This window comes from Schistocerca serialis, chromosome 3, assembly GCF_023864345.2.
Source record: "Schistocerca serialis cubense isolate TAMUIC-IGC-003099 chromosome 3, iqSchSeri2.2, whole genome shotgun sequence".
Classification (NCBI taxonomy): Eukaryota; Metazoa; Arthropoda; class Insecta; order Orthoptera; family Acrididae; genus Schistocerca; species Schistocerca serialis.
In genome coordinates this window covers 87821137-87837582 of record NC_064640.1, presented here as the reverse complement: position 1 = coordinate 87837582, position 16446 = coordinate 87821137, and the positions used below count along the sequence as shown (strand labels likewise).

Genomic DNA, 16446 nt, shown 5'->3' with positions numbered 1-16446 from the left:
CAAAGAAAACTGTGACAAGATGGTGGCCCTGAGTACAGGCCTGTCGAACTGCGGTTTCCAACTGAAGAAGATGATCAATCATGATCAATCAGAAACCATCCCTCCAGAAAGCTGCACTGGTAAAGAGACAAGAGGTCCCGAGATTCGAGGACCCTATTCAGCCAATGAGCCATTATACATTCACATCACTTGCTGGGGATATCAGTCAGACTGATTAGCCAATAACTATTGAGGGACAACGGATCTTACCGGGCTTGAGGACAGGACCCACAATACTGCAACACCACTGAGAGAGGAATCACCTTGGAGCCGCATATGGTTAAACATCTGGAGGAAATATTATCATCGTGGAGGATTGAGGTACTGAAGCAATTGGTTATGGATGGAATTGGGGCCATGGGCTGAATCACAGGAAGAGGAGAGGGCCAGATGTTCCCATTCAGTAAAAGGTTGATTGTAGGATTCAGCCTGACAAGGGATAAAATGTAAGTGGGAAGCTTCAGCCTGTTGTTTCCGGAGGAGGAAGGCAGTTGGATAAGAGGCTGACGCCAATGCCATCACAAAATGGGTTGCAAGGTGTTCCGTGAGAACTGATGAATGTGATAATTTGTGAGTCATGATGGTGAAATCTGAACTATTTTGAGCTGGTGAACCTTATGTGTACTGTGATCATGAAAAGGACTTCGTTTTTGCAAGTCTTTGATGACCATCTAGTTTAGGATATTGCTACCATTCTCATACTGTTCTCAATGTAATTTTACAAACATTTAATAAGGGCATTTTCTGTTTACATTTTAACTGAATATTGTAGGACCACTTCCTGTTTATTTGAAATGTCTTTTTTTGAATAAATATTATTGAACATAATTCTCTGTCGTCTACATCTATTACAGATGTCAGAATAAGACCCTTTTTATTAACTTATTCATTTATCTTTATTTTGTATTTCTGCGTATTTTATTTTCTGTGTATTTTATTAATTCACAATTCTAGCCAGTGCATAGACTGTTTGACTGCAGGATCACAGCTACAGGTTATTATGTGCAGCTAATTAGCTGCAGAGCACAAAAGCAGATGTGCGTGGCTTGACCCTATGACTACATCGAGCTATTCTTTTTAAACAGAGTCGTGCATAGTCCCAGTGCCTAAACTGCAAATAACCACAAGTAGGTATGCAACTGGTTTCCTCGTATGGACTGTTGTTTGGAAGAGCAACTACGCTCAGCGCAGTAATGTTAGGTGCCTTGGAGCCAAATACAATTAAACACTCAGAGGAGATATTATTGTTGTGAAGGATTGGGGTACTGAAGCAACTGCTTATGGATGAAATTGGGGGCAGGGGTTGAATTATGGGAAGAGGAGATGGCCAGAAGTTCCCATTCAGTAAAAGGTTGATTGTAGGATTCTGCCTGACATGGGGTAAAACATAAGTGGGAAGCTTCATCCCGCTGTTTCCAGAGGAGGAAGGCAGTTGGATAAGAGGCCGACGCCAATGCCATCACAAAATGGGTTGCAAGGTGTTCCGTGAGAACCGATGAATCTACACTCTGGCCACCTTTATGGCAAGGCCCAGGATGGAGCACATTGGAGGATGCGGAGCATAGCCCAAACCCATGATGAAGGGACTGAGGAACTCAGGGTGGAGGCAAAGCATTCCCAACACACCTGCTTTCTCTGTTTCATTAAGTAACGTTTAAAGGTAATAAGACAATAGGAGGAAGGGTCCTGTTTAAGGCATTGCAGGGCCAACAGCTATCACAGGTGGTGATGGAAATGGCCATGCTTCATCATGGGACCAGTCGGAAGTGAATGGGGCCCATCAAGTGTGGGTCAGCAATGCAGGCAGTGTGAATAATTGTATTTTACACGTCACAGGTACTTCATCAATACAAAGTGGCAAAGAAGGCGTAAACACTATTTGTGAGGTATATAGACGCCAATGAGCACAATGCAATGCCCAGTGGAGAGTGAGGGTCACAATTAACACATACAGGTGGCAGAATACAAGGGCTCCCCTCATGGATTGGGTGACCACATCCACCGCATAGAGGGCTCGCAGTACAGCAAGTAGACATGAGCCCAAAATGCAAAAACTGAAACACCTCAGAGGTGACAGGATGTTCAGCTTCACATCACACATAACACATAACCTTGACCACCTCCAGGAAAGTACCCCTCAAATGCCAGAATAAAGGTGCCGGAATCACTGAGATTATCCTTACGGCCTTTCTGAACACCCCACCATTCCAGACTGGCGTGAGGACGAGGCCCCTATAAAACTCCCTGAACCATATTCCAAGACTGGCGAGGAGTAAAGGACACAAGGAGGTTGCCAAGATGATCACCGACACCATGGGCAGCAGACTGAGTGGCTCAAGAGGTTTTGATTAACAGTGGACCCGACTTAAGTCAACTTAACTAAACTTGTCTTCAATAGTACCCACAAAAAATAACAGTTGTCCCCGTCAGTCCTGGTACAGATCAGGTAGCAGGAAAGGGTTTCATCCCAAGCCAGCAAGCCTGGCCCTCCTCCCAGAATGTTGCCAGGGAAGGGAAGGCCGCAGGGTTATAAGAAACAGCATTAAAAGATCCATTTCCAACTAAAGAGACTGTCGCAGAGGACTGGCCATCTTGAATCTTAATGCATTTCACATCCAAAGTGTCTGCCTTGATACTACCTACCCCCAACTGGGGCTCTCCACAGCCAGCCACAGTGAGGGCAGTGTGGCATGGCGGCCATTGCGAGGAGTCCCAATGCTCCAGAATGAAAAGCAGCCACTCCTAGGCATACTTTAGAAGGTACCAGCTTGGGTACGAGAAGTGTGATCCCTGTATTGCCAAGGAACTCAACCAAAAGGGTGGCATAATGACCCCACCACACTTCTTTCCCAGTTGGATTATGCTATGGAGAGAAAATTTAGAAAGGGAGGTCAAACCCCAAAGGGAATGTGAAAACGAAACAGCAAGAGGAACCAAAACTGCAAGGAATCCATACCAGGAGAATAGTCAGGATGACGTAAGCAAGGCCACGGAGAGAGGTTAAGGACGGGACAGTGGGGAAGGAGTGAGGAATGTGGGGGATGGAGGGACACGGGGAAGGGAATGAAACCCTGGAAGCAAGAAAGGGCTGCAACATCTCGAGGCCCCATGTGCACCACACACAAACTCACGAAAGAGTCGTGAGACCCTCAGGGGAGATTTCACAAAGAATATAATAATTCCCACTCCACAGAAAACAAGTAATGACAACTGCGAATATTCCTTAACTATAAGTTTAAAAAGTCATGGCTGCAAAATATTAAGTTTTACAGAAGAATGGAAAAAGTACTAGAAGCCTACCTTGGGATGTGTCAGTTTGGGTTCTGGAGATGTGTAGGAACACACAAGGCAATATTTACCCTAAGACTTACCTTAAAAGGTAGGCTGAAGAAAGGCCAACCTATATTTATAGCATTTGTAGCCTCTTTTACTGCATGACACAATGTATAATACACTGACATATTTTATACCACTTCGTGATGTTCAAAGTGCATTTTCATATATCATGATGAAGCTGTTAGTGGATTAATCACATCTGAAGATATCAATAAATTTCCACCATAGGTAATGTGAACATTGTAATTATTAAGTGATCCCGATGAAACAAATTATTAGATAAAAATTTTGAGTAAATTTCAGACAGTGTAGAGTGGTACACGCTCCTTGATATTCTGAATGTAGCAGGGATAACATAGAGGGACCAAATATAATATACAACTTTTACAGAAACCAGACTGCAGTTATACAAGTCAAAGGACATGTAATGGAAGCAGTAGTTGAAAAGGGAGTCAGACAGGGTTGTAGCTTATCCTCAATGTTGTTTAAAACTGTACACTGCGCAAACTGTAAAGAAACTCAAGGAGAAAATTGGAAAGGGAATTAAAGTTCAAGGAGAAGTTAAATCTTTGATGTTTGCTGATGCATGTGCAAACATGAAGAGAACAGAACACTGAAAATATTTATTTGTGTCTATATTACTATTTAGAATGTACATCATCATGACCAAATAATCTGCAGTGCAGTCTAAGATATGTGTTAGGTTGAAAGGTGACAATTTGGAAGCCAAGAAATGTGAATCCAAAATCTCAGTTGTGGTTAAGTACTGAATTGCAACATCGTCAGAGGCCTAGTTTAAGTTGAAAGATGACATGACGAAGTGGTATTAAAGGTGCAGTTAATCCCTTGGAAGACAAGTTGAATGAAATAGAAAGTGCACTGAAAGGAGGTTATATGACAAATAATCAAAGGGACTAACATTCAAAGGTGTCCCCACTGAACCAACTCCAAATATAATGAAATTTTCTGTGAATGTTCTATATGGTATTTGATGGTTAGATACCACGTTTCAGTCCATTATCTTCAGTGGTTGAATTTTTAGGGGCTTTTAAAGACAGGCTACCCATCCTCATGCTTTTTTACAAGTTCTAGCATACATTTGGTCATTTGCTTTAATATACGCAGACAAATGTCTACGATGAATCCCACCATGGCAAAAATTAGGGATTTAGCCACACCTAAATATAGATACAAGCCTCTAAAGTGGCTAAAAAATTCGTTGCACCATTCTGAGAGCCATGGTTTGACTGAACACTATCACGTTTCATGTGCATCAATCACACCAAAACTTGAGAGGGTTATTACTACCTATGATGTCTATATAGAGATCAAATTTAATTAACATTGGATGCCTAGATGAAAAGATATGCATCTGCAAAGTTGGCCAAAATTTTCTACATGCATATTTTACGGTATTTTTGGGGGACAATACTCCAACTATGTCTTGTTCAATCCTTCTTTTCTTGCCACAGCTGGAAAGAGCAAGCTTTAAGACTTCAAATCTGCATTGTTCAATTTCTGGATTTTGTGTATTGACAATTAAGGATACTTATCAAAAGTAGGGGAAATGGGTTATCAATACACACAAAAAATTCATATAATTTGAAGTTGTAAAACAAAAAATGTGTAACTGTTGTGTCTTTTAATAATATAAAATTTGACTGTGGCTTGGGGAATGTAACTATGCTGTTAAGAAGTGTTTTTGCATTATTTTGCTGCACATAATATAAATATAATAAAACTTCAGAAAATGCTCTTAAGATCATAAAATCTAGAAGATCATACTGGAATGCTATGTTGCTTTAGAACTTTTAACCCTACAATGCATAGTGATACATATGTGAATTGTCACTCAGTTTCCAGCAACAGTTTTTTAAGGCTCTGTCTTCGCAGCAGCAATACATGGCTGATATCTGCACTTTCAATCATTGTTTTCATTATTGGCAGTGTCAGTCTTCTGTGGAGTGTAATCTTTGGTGTTGACTTTGTGCAATCTTGGTGTTAGGTAATGAGTGAGTGAATAATCAATAATCATTGTTGTAGCTGAAGGTAAGCACCAAAACAGTATGTTTTGATAGGGTAATTTGTATATTTTACATACAAACAAGTATGAATCTGCTATTCTTCAAACCAGGATATTCATGAGCTTTCAAACTTGATTTTTATATGTTAATAATCTAGTGTTTAAAAGACCCAATAGACCCTTGGACTCTGCTACTTTGGTGGATCAAATGCAGTTGATTGTCATTAGTCATCACCATTCTATTATGGCAAAAGTCAACTACAATCATTTAAGGAAATGTCACTACAGAACAAGGAGCTTTTCCAGTGGACAAGGAGCTTTTACAATGTACGTCTGGGCTGGATTTTACTGAAAATGCCCAATTTGTTAGTACCAAAATGCCTTGTTGATGACAAAATTTCAATTCCTGCAGAAGACTTGCTGCAGCCCATCTGATAAAGAAAAACACCTAATCAAGAAGGCTTTAAAATCAGTAACCATTGAAATGTCTGCCAGGTTGAAGTTACTGACTAATGAAGATTTTAAACCTGGTCAGAAAATTTGTACTGTATGTAGACATGAAGTGGCCCAAAAGAATTATCCCACCAGGGTAAGCAAGAGTCACCATCCAGAAAAGACACGGATGTTGTTGATGCTTGCTTTACTGCTAATACTTCATTATGATCACTTGGAGAGTCACCATCGAAGCTTCAACAGATCAGTAAAAGGTGTTCAATGAGATACATAAATCACAAAATTCTGAAAGCCCAAGGCAGCATTACTAAGATAATTGCCACAGCTGCTGGGTGAGTCAAGTTGATATCACTCAAATGCAAACAGATGAGTGCCAAAAATGCAAGATCTCACTTGAAGATCCTAATCTTCAGCATCAGGCTTCAAGACACTGCAGTATAGTTCACACTGTGATCCTGGCCCAAAATAGCTCGACTATTGAAATAAAAGACTGAAGAATTTGCTGTTTCAACTAAAATGGTGAAGAAGGCTAGGAAACTAAAGATGGATGGTGGGGTTTTGGTAACACCTGCAGATCGAAAAGGTAAAAAGCTGAATGATGAAGTAAAACATAATGTCCTCACTCCTTTTTTAAGATGATGATTTTTCTCCTTTATGTCCACACAAAAATGATTGTGCTGCTGTAAATGAGGAAAAGATTCACAAGCAGAAATGCCTGCTCCTTTGTAACCTGAAAGAAATGTTAATTGCTTATGTTAAGCAATATGGAAATCAACTGAGCTGCTCAAAATTTTGTTAGCTCAGGCCGAAATGGTGTACTACAGTTGGCATTTATGGATCACATTCAGTATTCGTATGTGCAATTCATCAAAATGTCTAATTAATATTGGCTTCAGCAACATCCATCCAAGATAACTGCAAGGATTTGATGAAAAAAAAGAAACTATGCAGTTTTGAATCAAAAGATTGTATGCTGCAATGTTATGAGATACATACAGGAAAAATGCAACTAGAGGCTTTTCCTGAAGATGCTTTGAAAGACTGTGATACTGATGAAACAATGGAATAGAAGCAATGGATCTATGTGAACAGACACACATTAGAGACGCGTCAGAGAACTGTTGACGATTTCATGGAGGCACTGATTTTTAAAATTACCTGTTTAAGAAGCCATCGCTTTGTGTCAAAACACCAGAGTTTATACTCACAGCAGCTAAAAAGAAACCTTGCAGAAAACGAATTAATTATGTTGATCGATTTTGCTGAGAATTATTCATTTTTGTTCAAGATGCTGTGCAAGGATTTCATTGGGAGAACAGCCAGGTCACAATACATCCACCTGTGGCAAAAATGTCAGAGTATTAGCATTTGTATGATTAGTGACGCTGTCCATCATTATACCACTGGTGTCCATGCCTTTCATATAAAGTGAAAATCATATTTAAAGACAAAATTGAAAACATTAAGAACATTTATTACTTTAGTGATGGTTCAGATGCTCAATAGAAAAATTTCAAAAAATTCATCAATTTATGTCTGCACAAAAAGAATTTTGGCATCACTGCCAAATGGAGTTTTTTTGGAACAAGCTACAGTAAATCGCCTTGTGACAGCATTGAGGAAACTGCAAAAAGACTAGCAGCCCTTATTCATCTGCACAGGCCCTTGGATAATCAAATATTGACTCCATATGATTTGTTCAAATTCTGTGATGAGAGTATTCCAGGCATAAGGTTTTTTTTAATGTACCACAAGATAAAGTTGAAAAAATGCAGCCTGGTCAAGAAGCGAGGTTTGCCATGGGACATACAATATCTGGAACAAGAGAAAATAAGCAATTTAAGTCAATTAATTGTTAACAGCTGACAGTAAGCAGAGTTTCCAATGATGCTACAGCAATCACAGTTAATGCCTTCAGAGCAGATGAAGAAATTCCAACAATCTCAATTGCAAGTTTACAATCAGGAAAGTATGTTGCATGTACGTATGACAGTTTTTGGTGGGTTAGAAACGTGTGTAAAGTATCACATGAACAACAAGATGTCCTCATCAGTTATATCCACCCACACAGTTCTGCTCATTCCTTCCACTGGACAACTGCTAGACACCTGCTGAGTTCCTAAGTAACATATTTTCATGACTTTAGAAGACCATCAGCAGCAGCATCAGGAAGACAATGCAGTTATCCACAACCTGTCCTTGACAGAATTATAGAACTGTTTAACCAAAAATGGAACCAACTTGAATTTTTGTTTTGCAAATTTGTTGTCCTGAGTATTATACTTGTTTTTATGGCATGTATTAAATCAATGTTTTAATCTGATTTATATACTAAAAAAAATTAATTATGGGATTTAATGAGCAAAATATTTCACTTTTCAATCATCTCAAAATGCTAAAATAATAACTTTTGAAACATATCCTTACTCATCAAAATGCAAGATCCAGAAATTAAACAGTGTAGTTATGAAACCTTAAAGCATGATCTTTCCAGCTGTGGCAAGAAAAAAAAGGATTGAACAAGACATAGTTAGGATATAGTCCCCCCAAAAATACCATAAAATTTGCATGTAGAATATTTTGGCCAACTTCGCAGATGCGTATCTTTTCATCTAGACATCCAATGATAATTAAATTTGATCCATATACAGACATCATAGATAGGAATAGCCCTCTGAAGTTTTGGTGTGATTTATGCACATAAAAGTAGCAGTGGTCAGTCAAACCATGGCTCTCAGAATGGTGCAACGGATTTTTTAGCCACTTCAGAGGCTTGTATCTATATTTAGGCGTGGCTAAATCCCTAATTTTTGCCATGGTGTGAATGTGAACAATAAACAGCTCAGACAAGAAGATGGTGGGACCTTTCCAAATGTCGTGCTCCATCAGAATGCTGAAGATTACATGGGTACATCAGATAACTAATGACAAAATACTGAATCAAACTGGGAGGAAAAAAGAAATTTATGGCAGAACTTACCTAAAAGAATGGATCTGTGGACAGGACACATCCTGAGGAATCAAGGAATCATCAATTTAGTGATGGAGATAAATGTGAGAATCAAAAAGGCTTCACTACAACAATCAGGTTCAAATGGATATATGCTGCAATAGTTATGCAGAGATGAAGAGGATGTACCAGACAGACTCGCACAGAGAGCTGTACCAAATCAGACTTCAGACCAACAATGACAACAACCACCACCACCACCACCACCACCACCACTACTAATAACAACAACAATTTCCATCTGTCAAAGGAAACAAAGCAAATTTTGAATCCATACATAATAGAAAGAAGTGGAAGTACGTACGTTCATTCCATATCTCCTCCTAGACCACTTGATATCAATCAACCTTAGTATAAAAATCACTTACTGTCTGGAAAGAACCACTGCGGGAGTAAGGACTCTCTCAAAGGGATGGAGGGGAGGGGTGAAAAAGACGTGTAACTCACAATGCACAAATAGACAGACTATATTCATCCATTGAGAATGAGAGCATGTAGTGACTTGCAACAAACTTTAAACATAATTTCAAATCTTTAAGAGACTTTTTATCATTCGCCTCCCTCCCCTCCCACAAAATTATGAAAGGAAAAAACTTTACTGTTTATTACTTTTCCACTGTTCACATAGTAAAACAGTTAAATTGAGCATTATTAATTTTAAACTCATTACCTCTTTACTACCAACTTTATTTGCAACACATTTTGCAGACAGTATCCACATATACAACTAGATTTTATCGCAAAATTATATTATTTTACAGCACATAGCTGAAGAGATGAGCATCATAAACACTGAGCTGTGTGAATACAAAACTGCACAGCAAAATTCACTATGGATACAGGTGAAATATGTTCAATATATGAGATATTTGCGTATGTGGGCAAAGCTATGGGTAAAAAGCACCTCCTAAATCCCTGGATCAGTTTCAACCAAACTTGGTACGTACACACACACACGTTATATATATGGAAAGAAAGTGTGTGGATATAAGAACCAGCAACCCCTAATTTGGTGGGAGTAATAACATTGACAGAGAAAGAGGCAGGAGGAGATGGAAAGACAGAGAGGGGGAAAGATTGGAATTAATACATACCTAGCTAACACGGGTACTCAGCTAGTATGTATTATTGGAATGTATGTTGGATTCAACAAACACAAAGGTAAAGAATATTTAACATACACATAACTGACAGTAACATAACTGCTTAAATCCAGCAGTTTGTGTCACAATCTCAAGTCTCCCCAAACTCTCAATGTTTTTGTCATAGAAACACTGACAAAATGCATCACTTACATAAACTAGTTTATACATTATGAATATAACATTTCTATATGTACGACGAAAGGAACATACAACTACCTATAACCAAGTACCATTGCCGACTGAATCACTACTTATGCCTATGAATTAAAGCAGCAGGGTTGGAGAAATGATTTGTTTTTCACAAAACAGGCAGGCAACAAGGGGAGGAGAGTAAATGAATCAAGATATAATTTCAGACTAATTAAATATATTTTACGATGATGCAGAGTAAACACTTTTTCTGCACAAGTTATGCAAGACTTACATTGCTAAAACAGCAATTATCTATTTTGGATCAACTGAAACTGCCAATACCGAATTTCATCTTTCTTCCACAACACAGTAATAATGTGGGACCATATGTGCCCAAACAGAAAGAGAACGAAACACTGACAATATTTCTTTTGTGTCTAGGTAAGTTTTTGTGATGTAGATATTGGTGATAGACTCATCTGCAGCACAGTCCAAGTCTAAGGTAGGTTGAATATGACAGTTTGGTCTGCATTGGCAATACAGTATGTACGGTTGATCCTGTATTTTGTTTCAAATCCTCAAGATCACCTTCACTATTTTTCAGGGTAAAATATAAATGGATATGATGGACACTAGGCTTTTCTGAGTGTCAGTTGCATGAGAAACAGGAAGTTTTATGTGCAATTATCCGCAGTACAAATCCTTGTGGAGTTGATGCCTACATTAACATGGCTTATAAATACCATTACCCACATAGATTTTAACTCCATAACAAAATGCCTTGGTCTTGGAGCTATCAAGTTACAGGGACTTGAGGTTAAGAGTGTTGCCCCTGAAACCTTTAGTGTCATGACAGACTAGTCTGCACCTTCCCTAACATCTAGTTTAGACTGTGTCAATGTACTTGTGAATTAGTAAAGTCAATGAAAGCTCCATATTTAACACTTTTTATTATAAATAACTAGATGTTTATCATAAATTCAGAAAAGTTTTAATACATAATAGACAAATCGATGAATATTTTGATCGTATTATGTAAATATGTAATACATCAATTATGAGGTGTAGGATGGGGGCAGCAAAGAGCACTAAGTAACTGTCATTTCTTAGTAGATCTAAACTAACAAATAATGAATGTCAATAACATTAAAAATCCTTGATGGAGTACAAACACTTATCAATTAACAGTTGCTTTAATTTTGTCTTAGTATGTTTCCTTTAAACAATTTTATATTATTTGGTAATCTGTTATAAAAATGTCTTCCAGCAGGAAATGGACTATGATATGTTACTCTTTCATTGCTAAATTTTGTGTGTTTATGCTCTCTTTTTTTCTTGTATTATAATTACAGATTTCACTATGCTCCATATTTTCTTTTGGAAACAGTACAGTACTGAGAACATACAATGAATACACTGTTAGTATGTTATACTTAACAAAATATTCTCTACAGGACTGATGCTTACTAATATTACCTATTATCCTAATGGCTCTTTTCTGAGCTCTGAAAGCCCTATCGATATATACCGTTAGTGCCCCATCCCAAATCTCGATACCATATAGCAGGTGAGTGTATAATTCCAAAATAGATTTGTCTTAAAACAGGTTGCACTACTGTGGTAGAAAGGCGTTTTAGCCGGTACGTGTCACAGGAGATTTTTTTTACACACACAGCTGATGTGCTCCTTCCATGTAAGATGTTCATCTACTATAATACCAAGGAATTTATATTTATCAATTATTTCAACTAATAGCTCTGGTTCTGTATCCACTTGTGTTGATTTATAATTTAGCAGAAACTCCATCAGAATTGTCTTGTCCTTATTTAGTGCCAGTTTGTTTTTGGCGAGATTCTGTTTGGGGCTAATGGTCTCTGCATTATTTTGCGCTGCTAACTGTTTTGTAGAGCCCCAACTTATGAAGGAGGCCTCATCAGCATAGTTTACTAGGTTCGAATTTTGTGGAATTATTATATTATTGATGTACACAATAAATGAAAAAGGTCGGATGATGCTTCCCTGAGGGACTCCACAGTTAAGAATTTTGTAAGACAATTTTATTGTTTGTGTATGTCTCCCAGGTGTATAATACAGCTTTGCACATTGTCTCCTGTCAGTAAGGTAGCATCTCAACAAATCTAATGCTGCTACTCTGACTCCAGAAGTTTCTAATTTATGTAGAAGAACAGAATGATTTACAGAGTCAAAAGCCTTGGATAGGTCTTAAATGGTGCCAATAACTTTGTTTCCATCATTAAGTATATTCAATATCACTTTCAAAAATGTAGCTACAGCTGTTATTGTAGACTGGCCCTTTCTGAAATCATGCTGACAGTTTCTTAATACACAGTACTTACAAAAAAATGATTCAAGTTGATCAAGAAGTAGCTTTTCCAACAGCTTACTAAGTACTGATGTCAATGAAATAGGCCTATAATTTTGTATATCTGTAGTTACTCCCTTTTTATGCACTGGTCTTATTTCAGTGACTTTTAACAAGTAAAGAAATGACTCCTGACTGAAAGAGCTGTTTATTAAATGTTGTAGTGGCTTCATTAATTCATTCCTGCATTCCTTCAGGAATTTTGCTGCGATGTCAAATACAGCCACTGGCTGTATTTGCTTTTAAGTTGGAAATAAAGACAGTTTTGTTTAGTTTAATATTTGTACATTCTGTGGATCATAATTGCGCCCTATCACTATGGTGTGGAACAAGTCAGTTTTATACTGGTAACTCTGGCAGCATCCTACAAACCAATGTAAAATTTAGAAAAGTATGATTACACAGCAGATACGTAAGTACATGAGGCATGGAAGGGGGGCCAGTGTGTACAGAAAGATCTGGAATTATTTCTGATTGTAAAAGAACTAATGCTGAGTGAAATAAAAGGCTACAGAATGCAGAGAAGTGTAGCCACACGTGAGTTGTTATAAATAAGTGACATCTTCGCCCTACAACAACTAAATATACGAATAATTACTCGGATATTTTATTCCAAAATAAAATTAATAAAAAGAAGGGAGGGGCAAATAGAAAAATAAAATAACTAACTTCTGAAGCTGTATAAATATTGAAATGCAACCTTAAGTAAAAGAACAAAAACATACCACTTAAGAATAATTATGCCGGTAAGATACCCGTACAACAGTGGCTTCCTAACCACGGTTCTGAGCAGACTGAATGAAAGATTTAAGCTGCAGACGGGAGTGCACAAGTTGTCGCAACAGAACGCAACAGCCGCGAGACGAAGTAAAAAGCTCGTACATACTATGACAACATTCCTGGAGTGTAATTGTCTCGGTCGGATGCATGAGATGCAAATGACAACATAAAAGTGAGTTTTAATGCACGTGCAACCTCTGTCATCTTTGAAATGGGATCAAACTTTATCAACAATTGTTAGAACAAGCCGCGGTACCGACAACAAATCAGACAGTAGAACAAAGCGCACAGATATTCATCTTTATTGGCAGAATGAAAGAAGGAAGGAATAAGTTACGTTTTACACGCGCCACATTCGATATTACAGTAGAGGGATTCGATATACAGAGTGTGAAATGGTGACTAGCTATTGCTATCATTTTTTTCCCTCCCCATACAACAGTAGCATTGTGAGTCATGGATTCTAAGAGTTTGCAAGAACTTTGTTAAAATGCATGTAACCCGGGCTTACCTTTCTTTACATGCTTGAAATGACAGTACGGCCTCTCGCAAAGACCGCTATCGTAAAAGGGACAACTAATCCCTTTAAAACAACCAGTGCATGGTAACATTATGAGTGTAAGGAATTTAACGTGACATGTCACGAAAATAAACTTAAAATCAACATCCTATTACACCACCACTCTTCTCCGTCAACAACAACACATGATACCAAACAAACCTAACTTCTGTGACATCCTGTGTAAAGATGCTACGTTCTTACGATATTGTCAAACGACCTTAACCACAGCGTATATTATTCTATGACTTTAACCATGGTGGTATGATAAGATACCTCCATGACTTTAACCATAGAGTGGGAATATAGGCATTTCTACTTTATGACTTTAACCGAAGATCTTCCTCGAAAATGGAAACATTCTGTGCATTCTATGAATACCATATCTTTAGTCAGCTGACTAAATGGAAACGTTTCTACAACGTTCACTTCTACATCATTATTCTCGATGGATTATCTGCCGTTTTACGGAAATAGTTAAACGATTTAACGGATTAAACTCCTAAAATTAATGTATCGCCTTTTTCGTCAACAGAACGAGTGTCCAAAGGGACAAGGTCCCACTTTCGTTAAGAAAATGACACTGTAAATATGCAGTGAACTTTACTGCAAGCTTTACTGAAGCATTTGATCGGGATTTCTACGATCGATTCCTATTGAAATTTTATTTCTGTGGTGTTTAAGGCCGATGAATCAAGATGGAGTCTTGTTCAGTTGTGTATAGTGATCAAACGAGCATAAGTTTTAAGTTCTGTCAAAAAATTTATTTTTCGGAATTGTAATAGTGAAATAGTGGAACTGAAAGAACGCTACAAGTTTACATTTCATTTAGTTACTCATTTATTCATCCATCACCAACCATTCGCATCCAATCGATGTCATCATGAGTAATGCGATAGAGTTTTTATTGAGTACGATTGACATGTTTAGAAATGTAACTATGTTGTCACACATAACTTAAGTAAACATTGTAAAGAACATACCTAATAAAACAATACAGTTCATACATAAAGATTTATTCACATGATTAGCAGTTAAATATGGAGCTAAATATTGTTAAGTCGCTTACTAAGTTTTACATAATTAAATAACAGAGACCATACACAAAAAAATTCTCTGTGCAGTTAATAATAAAATATGATCTGAATATTATTTAGTACATGCATATTAGTCACATATGTAGAACAAGATACCAGAAGAGACATAAATTGACGAAATATTTGAAATTCCTCCATTGAGCATCTGAACCATCACTAAAGTAATAAATGTTCTTAATGTTTTCAGTCTTTGTTTTTAAACATGCTATTAAATTTATATGAAAGGCATGGACACCAATGGTATAATGATCTAGACCGTCACTGATCATACAAATGCTAATACTCTGACATTCCTTCCCACAAAAATAGACAGCATATGGATATAATGTGGCCTGACTATCCTCCTAATGAAACAACAAGTGAATAATTTTCAGCAAAATCCATTAATATAATTAATTCGTTTTCTGCAATATTTCTTTTTTATCTGTTTAAGGTAAAACTTGTGTTTTGTCACAAAGTGATCTCTTCTAAAATGGCTAATTTTCAAAGTCAGTGCCTTCATGAAATCTTCAACAGTTTTCTGATATGTCTCCAATGTATTTCTGTCGGTATGGACCCACTGCTTGTATTACATTGTTTCTTCAGGGTCGTAGTCTTTAAAAGCATCTTCAAGAAATGCCTCTAGTTTATTTTTCCTGGACATTCCCACATTGTTGCAGAATACAATCTCTTAATTCCCTACTGCACACGGATTTTGACTCAAAACCTTATAGTCATCTTGGATGGATGTTTCTGAAGCCAACATTAATTAGACATTTTGATGAATTGACATACACATACTGAATGTGATACAGAAGGACCATCTGTATTACACCATTCAGGCCTGAGCTCACAAAAGTTTGAGAATCTCAGTTGATTTCCATGTCGCTTACAATCAGCAATGAACATATCTTTCAAGTTACAAAGGTGCAGATGTTTTTGCTTGTGAACCTTTTTCCCATTTACTCTTACTGTAACACAATGCTTTTAGCCTGGGCATAAATGAGAAAACTCATCACCGTCAAGATAAAAAGAGGAATTTTTTTACTTCATCATTAAGCTTTTTCCATTTTTGGTTTGCAGGTGTTGCCTAAAACCCATCTTCCATGTTTAGTTTTCTTCACTTCTTCACGATTTTTGTTGAAACAGCAATTTTTTTTTTTTAGTCCAGCTATTAGGGGACAGGGTTAAAATGTGAACTTTACTGCAAATTCCTGAAGCTTGAAGCTTAAGTTCTTCAAGTAAGATATCTTTACATTTTTGGCACTCTTCCGTTCGTATTTGAGCAATACCTACTTGGCTCACACCAGCAGATGTGGCAATTATCTTAGTAATGCTGCCTTGGGCGTTCAGAACTTTGTGTTTTATGTATCTCTTTGAATCCCTTTTGCTGATCCGTTGAAGCTTCAATGGTGACTCTCCAAGTGATCATAATTAAGTATTAGCAGTAAAACAAGCATCAACAACATCCATGCCTTTTCTGGATGGTGACTCTTGCTTATCCTGGTGG

General features: G+C 37.5%; 1 protein-coding gene across 1 annotated transcript in view; it reads right to left on the bottom strand.

The window, feature by feature from the left end:
* The window catches only part of LOC126469754 (RNA exonuclease 1 homolog), a 223285-nt gene extending 209257 nt beyond the window's left edge, over nt 1-14028 (bottom strand). The window contains exon 1 of the mRNA XM_050096969.1: nt 13813-14028. Coding sequence (XP_049952926.1) covers nt 13813-13912 — 100 coding nt within the window. The 5' untranslated portion in view covers nt 13913-14028. The remainder of the gene's footprint in view (nt 1-13812) is intronic.
* Between the last annotated feature and the right edge of the window lie 2418 nt (nt 14029-16446).